Consider the following 11,981-nt stretch of genomic DNA (forward strand, 5'->3'; position numbering starts at 1 on the left):
AAGCAACAGAACAGGACATGGAACAACAGACTGGTTCAAATAGGAAAAGGAGTACATCAAGGCTGTATATTGTCACCCTGCTTATTTAACTTATATGCAGAGTACATCATGAGAAATGCTGGGCTGGAAGAAGCACAAGCTAGAATCAAGATTGCTGGGAGAAATAGCAATAACCTCAGATATGCATATGACACCACCCTTATGGCAGAAAGCAAAGAAGAACTAAAGAGCCTCTTGATGAAAATGAAAGAGGAGAGTGAAAAAGCTGGCTTAAAGTTCAGCATTTAAAAACAAAGATCATGGCATCTGGTCCCATCACTTCATGGCAAATAGATGGGGAAATAGTGGAAACAGTCAGAGACTTTAGTTTTTTGGGCTCCAGAATCACTGCAGAAGGTGACAGCAGCCATGAAATTAAAAGACACCTGCTCCTTGGAAGAAAAGCTATGACCAACCTAAACAGCATATTCAAAAGCAGAGACATTACTTTGCCAACAAAGGTCTGTCTAGTCAAGGCTATGGTTTTTCCAGTAGTCATGTATGGATGTGAGAGATGGACTATTAAGAATGCTGAGTGCAGAACAATTGATGCTTTTAAACTGTGGTGTTGAAGAAGACTCTTGAGAGTCTTGGACTGCAAGGAGATCCAGCCAGTCCATCCTAAAGGAAATCAGTCCTGAATATTCATTGCAAGGACTGATGTTGAAGCTGAAACTCCAATACTTTGGCCACCTGATTGGAAGAACTGACTCACTGGAAAAGATTCTGATGCTGGGAAAGATTGAAGGCAGGAGGAGAAGGGGATGGCAGAGGATGAGATGGTTAGATGGCATCACCGACTCAATGGCATGAGTTTGAGTAGACTGCAGGAGTTGGTAATGGGCAGGGAGGCCTGGTGTGCTGCAATCCATGGGGTCGCACACAATTGGACATGACTGAGTGACTAAACTGAACTGAATTAATTTTTTAAAAGAAAAAAAATACTAAAGTGAAACATAAAGAGAGGCAATATAAAAAGCTAATGCAATTATGGTTTTAAAAATTAGGGTACAAGTTGAAAACTTACCAAGAAGTTAAATACCAGTCTAGCAAAAATATAGAAAGCATGAATGACCAATAAAAGAACAAAAATTTCAAGTATTTTTAGAATTTTAAAGGTTCATCAGTCATAAAAAGAAATCTGTCTAAAAGGAACCATTTGGAATAACTTTAGAATTATTTTTAGTAGCGTAATTTAGAAATGTTTGGTGGTATTCGTAGTACTGATGCCACCCTGTATTTTTGATCAAACATGCCATTCTTTAATAAACTACTAAGTCAGTTGTCTTTAGATATAATTATCTGAATAAAACTCTAAGGTTAGATTTGATGAATTCAGAGTTTTTCTTAATTCTGTATTATTTATTAGCATGTATGTAATACGTAATTGCTTGTAGGCATTTTTTTAAGTCTTGTTGCTGTAGCCTAGCATAGGGGCGGCAGCGTTGGACTGGGTCTTAGGACGTCTTGTATTCAGATTTGACTGTCTTCTACTGGTAGCTCAGTGTATTTGAGGAGGGCCCCTCTATCTAGGAACGTGTTGATATTCATTTGTATATACTTCCTGTTTGAGTTCCATAGACATATCTGCTTATCAGTGAGACACCAAACTTCATGGATTTCATAACACATGAGATGTTTTCTTTTTCTCTGACATTTAAATGCAGTGTAAACAGAAAGTGAAGTTTTAATGAAAGTTGTTGATAATATTTAGTTCAGTGTTATTCAGACTAATGAAAATACTGTAAGTTAGAAATCATGCATATTATAGGAAATCATCACTTGTCTCTCAATTGTTTGTTGAATTGTAGGTGGCAGAAAAGAAAGATATTAAAGAATATTTTGAATCAAACCTTTCTGAAGATACAACACATTTTAAGCTGCCTACCTATCGACGCTTATTAGAAGTAATTTTTAGATTCTTGATGCTGGTTGACTATATGTTTCAGGAACTCATCCGTCAACTAATGAACACTGCAGTCACACTACTTTTAGAATTATTTAATAATTCTGCTAGAATGCCAGCTTCAGTGGAAAAAAAGAATGAAAATCTCATCAAGTAAATCATACTTTTTTAATTATAAAAGGAATTTGTAATCATAGTATTGTAATATGTTGCCACTTACAATAATGTCAGCTGGAATTTTAAAATTCTCTTGTAGAAAATTGTTTGTGCTCAGTTTTTACAATTACCTGAACTTATTATCTCCCATTGTTTTATTTAACATTATTTATAAAAACATGAGAAATTTTCCCCAAGATTCTGCATAAGTCAAGTTGCCATGTAAGTTGTAGGATACTCAGTAAAATTTGAAATTCAGATAAACAGTAAGTGCTGGTCACTCAATCATATCTGACTCTTTGCGACCCCATGTACTGTAGCCTACCAGGCTCCTCTTTCCATGGAATTCTCCAGGTAAGAATACTGGAATGGGTTGCCATTTCCTTCTCCAGGGGATCTTCCCGACCCAGGGATTGAACATGGGTCTCCTGCATTGCAGGCAGATTCTTTACCATCTGAGCCACCAGGGAAGCCTACTATTAAAAGACATTTCTAAATATAAAGACAGATCAACTTAAAAAGTATCAGCAGATACATGCTTGATTTTTTCTTATAATCTATAGACAATATATTAGAATATGTAATGAATCCATACACTTTTTCTGAAGGAATACCCGATAGTAGAAAAGTTACAAATAGAAGTAATAGTAGTAAAGTTACAAATGACAGTCATCAATCAGATGGAATAATTTAGATGAATTTTGTCTCTCTCGAAGAGATGGGGACTGAGCAAAGTGGCCAGGAAGGAAATACAATGTACTTTTAACTTTGTATGAAAAATAATGTTCAGTTCCGTGTTGCTGAACATAGTTCTGTTTTTGCTACATAAATCTTCTACAGATTACTGTCTGAGTATAATTTTTAATAAAAGCGTGTCCCAATTATTATCTATACTACCAATTATTGTTTATCTGAAATTAAAATTTTAACCAGTGTCCTGTATTTTTATTTGTGAAATCTGTTAATCCTATGCCTAGTACACTGTATTTTCAAAGTTCAGAGCCAGCTCTTTTTTTTTTTATTAATTAATTTATTTATTTTACTTTACAATATTGTATTGGTTTTGCCGTACATTGACTTGAATCTGCCATGGGTGTACATGTGTTCCCCATAAAGATAATTGAGAATGATTCTGGAAGGAGCCTCAATGTTCAGTTGGAATTTGAGTCAATTTCAAGTAATTTCTATTGAATACAGAATATTTGCACCTTCTATTTGAATACTACTATTTAAAAAAAACATTTTTCTTATGTTTCACAACTAGATATATCTACTCTAATTTGTGAACATGGAATCTGAACTGAAATTTTGGAATACTTTATGTCCAAACTCTCTAATTTTAGCAACATCATTTTAGTCAAATAACATTACTTTGGCTATTCTGTGTCCCTTGAGTTTCCATAGTATTAAAGAATAAGTTTGCAAATTTCTGCAAAAAAAGAAAAGTCAGCTGGAATTTTGATAGGGATTGCATTTGATAGGTAGATAAATATGAGGAGCATTTTATCTTTAAAGTTTTCCAATCTATGTACATGAAATATCTTCCCACTTATGTGAAAGTCAGTTGTGTCTGACTCTTTACAACACCATGGACTGTAGCCTGCCAGGCTCCTCTGTCCATGGGATTCTTGAGGCAAGAATAGTGGAGTGGGTTGCCATTCCCTTCTTCAGGGGATCTTCCCAACCCAAGGATTGAATCTGGGTCTCTTGCACTGCAGACAGATTCTTTACCATCTGAGCCAACAGGGAAGCCTTTCCACTTATATAGGTATCTTTTAATTTCTTTCAACAATATGAATTTGGCTTCCCTAGTGGCTCAGACAGTAAAGCGTCTGTCTGCAATGCAGGAGACCCGGGTTCAGTCCCTGGGTTGGGAAGATCCCCTGGAGAAGGAAATGGCAGCCCACTCCAGTATTCTTGCCTGAAAAATCCCATGGACCGCGGAGCCTGGTAGGCTACTGTCCATGGAGTCGCAAAGAGTCAGACACGACTGAGTGACTTCACTTTCACTTTCACTTTTAATTTCTTTCAACAATATGAATTTTATATATTTTTTAAAAAAACATTGTTGAGGATTTTATCCTTTTGATGCTATTGTAAATGGAATTGTTTTTTAAATTTCATTTTTGGGTTGTTCAGGACCACAGTGAGATATCATTTCACACAAATTAGGGTGGGTATTATATTTAAAAAAAAGAAAAATAGTACCCATCCTAATTTATGTGAAGTGATATCTCACTATGGTCCTGATTTGTATTTTCCTGATAATTAGTGATGCTGAGCATCTCTTCACTGGCCATCTTATGTATCTTCTATGTGGGAATGTCTAGTTATTGATATAGTCTGCATATTAATGAGGTATAAGATTTTTTAAAGACTTTATTTTTCTTATCATTTCTTAACCTAGAATACATAAGGACATCTTTGCTTTCACTGGAAAGATGACAAGTGATTATGAAGAATTTGATAATTCAAACTTATATGCTTATTCTGTTCCAAAGTCAGAAGTAAAAACACAAGACAATGAGGTAAAATAGTCTTTGAAAAGTATAAGCATAGATATTAAATGTAAAATGAAAAATAACTTTTGGAATTAAAATTGTGATTTATGATCGAAACTGAAACACACAGTCACACACACACATCTGCTCACACTGTAGAAAGCTATAATGACATTTGTTTCATTTGTTCATGCATTACTGAGTACTTATAATATACCAGGCATTGAACTAGGCACAGAAAAATAGCAGTAAGAAGAAGAAATTCCCTGACCTTTTGAAACTTCTGTTCTACTGAAGGAAACAGATAATGAAGTGATGAGTACTGTGAAAAAAAAATAAAGGAAGATAAGGGAATGCAGAACAAATAACTATTTTATGTATGTATACTACTTTACACGAAAGTAGTTAGCGAAGGCCACCCTGTCTAAAGTAGCAGCTACCCTCTTCTTCTCCCATTACTGTATTCCTCTCGCTCTGCTTTTCTTCAGAGCACTTTTTTTGCTTGTGTTATTAACTTGAAAATGACATAAACAAAATATGAAATGTTTGACTGAGGAGGCGTTACAAATAGCTGAGAAAAGAAGAGACGCTAAAGGCAAAGGAGAAAACGAAAGATATACCCATTTGAATGCAGAGTTCCAAAGAATAGCAAGGAGAAATAAGAAAGCCTTCAACCATCAGTGCAAAGAAATAGAGGAAAACAATAGAATGGGAAAGACTAGAGATCTCTTCAAGAAAATTAGAGATACCAAGGGAACATTTCATGCAAAGATGGGCACAATAAATGACAGAAATGGTATGGACCTAACAGAAGTAGAAGATATTAAGAAGAGGTAGCAACAATACACAGAAGAACTATACAAAAAAAGATCTTCACGACCCAGATAATCACAATGGTGTGATCACTCAGCTAGAGCCAGACATCCTGGAATGTGAAGTAGCTAGTGGAGGTGATGGAATTCCAGTTGAGCTATTTCATATCCTAAAAGATGATGCTGTGAAAGTGTGGCACTCAATGTGCCAGCAAATTTGAAAAACTTGGCAGTGGCCACAGGACTGGAAAAGGTTAGTTTTCATTCCAATCCCAAAGAAAGGCAATGCCAAAGAATACTCAAACTATTGCACAATTCCAGTCATCTCACACACTAGTAAAGTAATGCTCAAAATTCTCCAAGCCAGACTTAAGCAGTATGTGAACTGTGAACTTACAGATGTTCAAGCTGGACTTACAAAAGGCAGAGGAACCAGAGATCAAATTGCCAACATGCATTGGATCATCAAAAAAGCAAGATGGTTCCAGAAAAACATCTACTTTTGTTTCACTGACTATGCCAAAACCATTTACTGTGTGGACCACAACAAACTGTGGAAAATTCTTAAAGAGATGGAAAGAAGAGACCACCTTACCTGCCCCCTGAGAAATCTGTATGCAGGTCAAGAAGCAATAGTTAGAACTGGACATGGAACAACAGACTGGTTCCAAATACGGAAAAGAGGAAAAGAGTACATCAAGGCTGTATATTGTCACCCTGCTTATTTAACTTATATGCAGAGTACATCATACAAAATGCCAGGCTGGATGAAACACAAGCTGGAATCAGGATTGCCGGGAGAAATATCAATAACCTCAGATACACAGATGATACCACCCTTATGCCTGAAAGTGAAGAGGAACTGAAGAGCCTCTTGATGAAAGTGAAAGAGGAGAGTGAAAAAGTTGGCTTAAAACTCAGCATTCAGAAAACTAAGATCATGCCATCTGGTCCCATCACTTTATGGCAAATAGATGAAGAAACAATGGAAACAGTGAGAGACTTTATTTTGGGGGGCTCCAAAATCACTGCAGATGGTGGCTGCAGCCGTGAAATTAAAAGATGCTTGCTCCTTGGAAGAAAAGCTGTGACCAACCTAGACAGCATATTAAAAAGCAGAGACATTACTTTGCCAACAAAGGTCTGTCTAGTCAAAGCTGTGGTTTGTCCAGCAGTCATGTGTGGATTGAGAGTTTGACTATAAAGAAAGCTGAGTGCTGAAGAATTGATGCTTTTGAACTGTGGTGCTGGAGAAGACTCTTGAGAGTCCCTTGAACTGAAAGGAGATCCAGCCAGTCCATCCTGAAGGAAATCAGCCCTGCATATTCATTGGAAGGACTGATGTTGAAACTGAAACTCCAATACTTTGGCTACCTGATGGAAAGAACTGATTCATTGGAAAAGATTCTGATGCTGGGAAAGATTGAAGGCAGGAGGAGAAGGGAATGGCAAAAGATGAGATGGATGGATGACATCATCGACTCAATGGCCATGAGTTTGAATAAGCTCTGGGAGTTGGTGAAGGACAGGAAAGCCTGGTGTGCTCTAGTCCTTGGGGTCGCAAAGAGTTGGGCACGACTGAGAGACTGAACTGAAGTGAACTATTTTACATGAAAGTAATTAGGAAAGACCACCCTGTCTAAAGTAGCAACTACCTTCTTCTACTCCCATTACTATATTCCTCTCTCTTTGCTTTTTCTAGAGCACTTTTTTTGCTTGTGTTATTAACTTTAAAATAACACAGACCAAATATGAAAACATTGAAAGAATCCTAGAGACTTTAATTAAGAAATCTTTTCATGCCATGAATAATTATCACCATTACCCACAGCATTATTTTCTTAGGATTAAATTTTACATGGTAAACACATACGCTATGTGGCAATAGTAGCCTTTTTTTATGAGCTAGCATGGTATAATATGTACTTTATATACTCTTTAAAAAGTATGTTAGGTAGATTTTGGGGCTTCCCTGGTGGCTCAGACAGTAAAGAATCTGCCTACAATGCAGGAGACCCAGTTTTGTTTCCTGGGTTGGAAAGATCCTCTGGAGAAGGGAATGACTACCCATTCCAGTATTATTGCCTGGAGAATTCCATGAACAGAGAGGATCCTGTCGGTTTACAATCTACTGCGTTGCAACGAGTTGGACACAAATGAGTGACTAAGCACAGCACAGCATGCTTTGAAGTATAATTAAGTAAATACCCAGTGAAATGTCACCCAGACTTAAAAGGTCTTAAATATCTCCTGTATATATATAATATATATATGTACATATATATATTCCTTCTTGATGAAGCATTAATAACACAGTCTACTTTTGAAGGACATTTTGGCTGTTTTCAGTTTTTGTTTTGTACATACTTGTATATGTCCCTTCTACTTATTTATTACTAAGGAGTGAAATCTCTGAGTTCTTTATTTTCAACTGTACTGAATAACGTGTAATTGTTTTCCAAAGTGCTTATACCAGTTTAAACAGTCTTTAACAATTCCGTAATCTTTTATTGCTCCATAGCCTCACCAACTTTCACCAGCACTTAATGTCTTTGCTAACTGGATAGGTTTTAAATGGCATTTTACTGTGGTTTTCATTTTTATTTCCCTTTTAGTTGCTTGTGCATTTTTAAAAATTGGAGATTCATATTTAATCTTCCGTGTCTTTTGCCTATTAACCTGTATATTGTTTTTTAGAAGTTACATATATATTCTATGTAATCTATGTTATATATGTGTGTGTGTATGTGTGTGTGTATATATATATATATATATGTAATCCTTCTACTGGAAAGCATGTTATTTTTATTCCTTGGATAATGTATATTGATTATCAGTAATTCATAATTTCAATATAATAGAATTTATCATTCCTTTCATTTATATTGGTATGTGAAATTATCTACCATCCTGGAGTCATAAAGCTATCCTCCTATATTTTCTTATAAAACTTTTAATATTCTCTTAAAATTTATCTAGAAATATTTTTTGGTGTATGGTGCATGGTAGTGTTAGGTAGCTAGAATAGGAAAAAGGAGTCCAAAATGGCGGTGGCTAAAAGACAAAGAAAGGAAAAGCCGGCGGAAATAGAACAAAGGAAGGTCCGAAGACTGGAGTGAGAACCTCAGGTAAAACAAACAGCCCTCCTGGCTAGCCCAATTTAATGGGGCAGGCTCAAGGGGAGGAGAAAAAAAAACATAAAAAGAGGAGATAAAATTGAGTTGGGGGCTTCTCTTCAGTCTTTTGGGTTGGCCCGCCTTCACGCCTGGAGGATGTATTTTTCTTTGCTTGCCAATAAAACTGAGCTATAACGCTGGTCCGGCCAGCGCTTCAAATTTTTGTTGCGGCCAGACAGAACCAAGGAAATCACACACTCCCCTGACAGTAGGATCTATTTTTATTTATTTCTATATCAGTAACCATTGCCCAAACACTGTTTATTTATATCCTTTTCCTGCTCATCTGAGGTGGCAGCTTTTTGTCATTTAATCACGTGTTTCAACATATGTCTTCTGTTTCCAGACTCTGTTCTATTGCCTATTGGCCTATTCCTGTGCCAGTCTCATACTGGAGGAGTCACTTCCTTTTCTAAGAGTGTCTTGCTTATTCTCAGGCACTTCCATTTCCATATACATTTTAGAATCAAATCCTACTTGGAGGTTGATTGAAATTGCCTAGATATATAGGTAGCTGGCAGGGAGGGGGACAGGGGAGTTAATATTTTATGATAATGAGTCTTGCTACCAACATTCTGCTATATAACTCTTCTTTAATGTCTTTTATATTTTTGTTTCCTTGAAAATCTTGTGCAAGTTTTTTTTTTTTTTGGTTAGATTTAACCCAAGTGCTTTATATCCCTAACCTGTACTCTATGGGAACTATTATTTTATTAATAGTTGCTTCTAGTAGTTGCTTTATACAAAGATTTAGGAATAGAAGTATTTCAAGATAAAAACATATGTACTGTTTTAATTTTTCCTTAGGAATAACATTAAATCAACACTATAGACTTTTTAAAGCTATTTATATGCATTGCAGAATTCTCTACAGACAAGGTTATACTAACTTCTGTTCTCTTAAAGATGGCCTTTTTAAGTGTGTCCTATTTTTTGCTAGTTATAGCCTATTGATAACTGAGACCTGGAATTAACTAGAGTTAATTTTATTTATGTTATTGATTATAATATTGAATATTTTTCTCATGCTTATTAGCCTTTTTATTTCTCAGTTTTGATCTTTTGATGTCCTATCTGCATTTTTCTGATGAAGTTTTCTTTTTTCCTATTGAATTACAAAAACCGTTTAAAAATATAGACCTAATCATTTGCCATACATCAAAAATACACATACTAATGTGTTGTTTGTTTTTTATTTTGTTAATAGTGATTTTAGTATGGAATTTTTTTTCTTTTGGTCAGGCGCCAATCATGGGTATAAAAAGTTCTAACGTAAGTAGAGAGCATTATAGGATTAAATACACATAGAGTGAAGAAAATTTCTAAAATTTAGAGGACAGAGATATCCGAATTGAAGTTGCCAGCTTTACATGCTTTTGTACTTGTCTTTTTATTTAGCCCTCTCAGTAGAACTACCAGGTCAACATTCTGAATAGGGGCATGGTGAGTATAGATCAGTGGAATAATTGTCAGGGAATATAAGTGTTATGTTAGAAATAATCTTTGGATCACCTGATCAAACGGACACTGACTCAAGAAATAGGAGCAGCATGAGTATAGAGGCAAGAATAAGAAAATATGAGCAGAAAGGGATAACATTAAGTCATGTGGAGCAGAGGATTCTTGGTGTGAATAGCACAATGTAGAGTTGAACAGATTATGAGGAGCTATAAATTCCAGACTAAATAGTTTGAATCCTAGTCTGATTCTCTGGGGCCATTGCCTTGGCCAAAATGAATATCTTGCAAAGAGGTGAACTTAACATTTTGGCATAATAGCAGTACATTGCTTTTTTTTGCCTTAGAGGTGGCCCAGCTGTGGATGGAGCCAAATCAAGGGACTTAACAACCTTAGAGTTTTATAGGCAGTGCCATCAGTAAGAGACAAAGCACCACAGATATTTGAAGGAAACATTAAACATGACTGTCACTCAGATAGGCTATGTGGTAGCTTATGCAGACTGCTCTGCTCTCTTTGAACTGAGTCTCTTGGGAGAAGCTTTAAAAGTGTGGCTTAAATAGAGTCACTGAGTCTGTACAGGCCAGGCTCTGAGTATGTCATGTGGGAATCAGGGTGTTTTGTGTCAGAGAATAGATGACAGTGTGAGAGCTGGAGGGTTGCATTTAAAAAGGAGAGAACATTCAGTCCTTAAAGTGTTTAACATTATTTTTAACATTTCTTCAGAAATGAGTCTCTACTCCAAGACTGAACATATTTGCATATTAATTATGTGTTCTAAGTTCTGACATTTAGTACATATTGCATTTAGGAATAACAAAGAAAACTTATAAAGGCATGTGGCAAGGTAAATCATCTGGACCTGGATCTCAAGTCATCTTTACAAGGTGTCATCCATTGCCAAGTAGATATGGTTGCAGAATGACCTTTCACACTTCTCACCTCCACAGTTACCAAAATCCATAGAAGCTCAAGTTCATTATGTAAAATGATATAGTATTTGCATATAACCTCCCTGATAGCTCAGTTGGTAAAGAATCCACCTGCAATGCAGGAGGCCCCGGTTTGATTCCTGAGTCGGGAAGATCCGCTGGAGAAGGGATAGGCTACCCACTACAGTATTACTGGACTTCTCTTGTGGCTCAGCTGATAAAGAATCCACGTGCAATGTGCAAGACCTGGGTTTGATACCTGCGTTGGGAAGATCCCCTGGAGAAGGGAAAGGCTACCTACTCCAATATTGTGGCATGGAGAATTCCATGGACTTTGTAGTCCATGGGGTCACAAAGAGTTGGACATGACTGAGCAACTTTAACTACACACATCCTTTCAGTTCAGTTCAGTCACTCAGTCGTGTTTGACTCTTTGTGACCCCATGAACCGCAGCACACCAGGCCTCCCTTTCCGTCACCAACTCCCAGAGTCCACCCAAACCCATGTCCATTGAGTCGGTGATGCCATCCAACCATCTCATCCTCTGTCATCCCCTTCTCCTGCTGCCCTCAATCTTTCCCAGAATCAGGGTCTTTTCAAATGAGTCAGCTCTTTGCATCAGGTGTCCAAAGTATTGGAGTTTCAGCTTCAACATCAGTCCTTCCAATGAACACCCAGGACTGATCTCCTTTAGGATGGACTGGTTGGATCTCCTTGCAGTCCAAGGGACTCTCAAGAGTCTTCTCCAACACCAATTCAAAAGCATCAATTCTTCGGTGCTCAGCTTTCTTTGTAGTCCAACTCTCACATCCATACACGATCACTGGAAAAACCATAGCCTTGACTAGACGGACCTTTGTTGGCAAAGTAATGTCTCTGCTTTTTAATATGCTGTTTAGGTTGGTCATAACTTTCCTTCCAAGGAGTAAGCGTCTTTTAATTTCATGGCTACAGTCACCATCTGCAGTGATTTTGGAGCCCAGAAAAATGAAGTCAGCCA

At 36.8% G+C, this 11,981-nt stretch overlaps 1 protein-coding gene across 1 annotated transcript in view; it reads left to right on the forward strand.

The window, feature by feature from the left end:
* DNAH14 (dynein, axonemal, heavy chain 14) overlaps positions 1 to 11,981 on the forward strand; it is a 376,195-nt gene that overhangs the window by 75,432 nt on the left and 288,782 nt on the right. The window contains exons 10-11 of the mRNA XM_010852937.1: positions 1,851 to 2,098; positions 4,509 to 4,629. Coding sequence (XP_010851239.1) covers positions 1,851 to 2,098; positions 4,509 to 4,629 — 369 coding nt within the window. The remainder of the gene's footprint in view (positions 1 to 1,850; positions 2,099 to 4,508; positions 4,630 to 11,981) is intronic.

The sequence above is a fragment of the Bison bison genome, unplaced genomic scaffold (genome assembly GCF_000754665.1).
Source record: "Bison bison bison isolate TAMUID 2011002044 unplaced genomic scaffold, Bison_UMD1.0 scf7180017864317, whole genome shotgun sequence".
Lineage (NCBI taxonomy): Eukaryota > Metazoa > Chordata > Mammalia > Artiodactyla > Bovidae > Bison > Bison bison.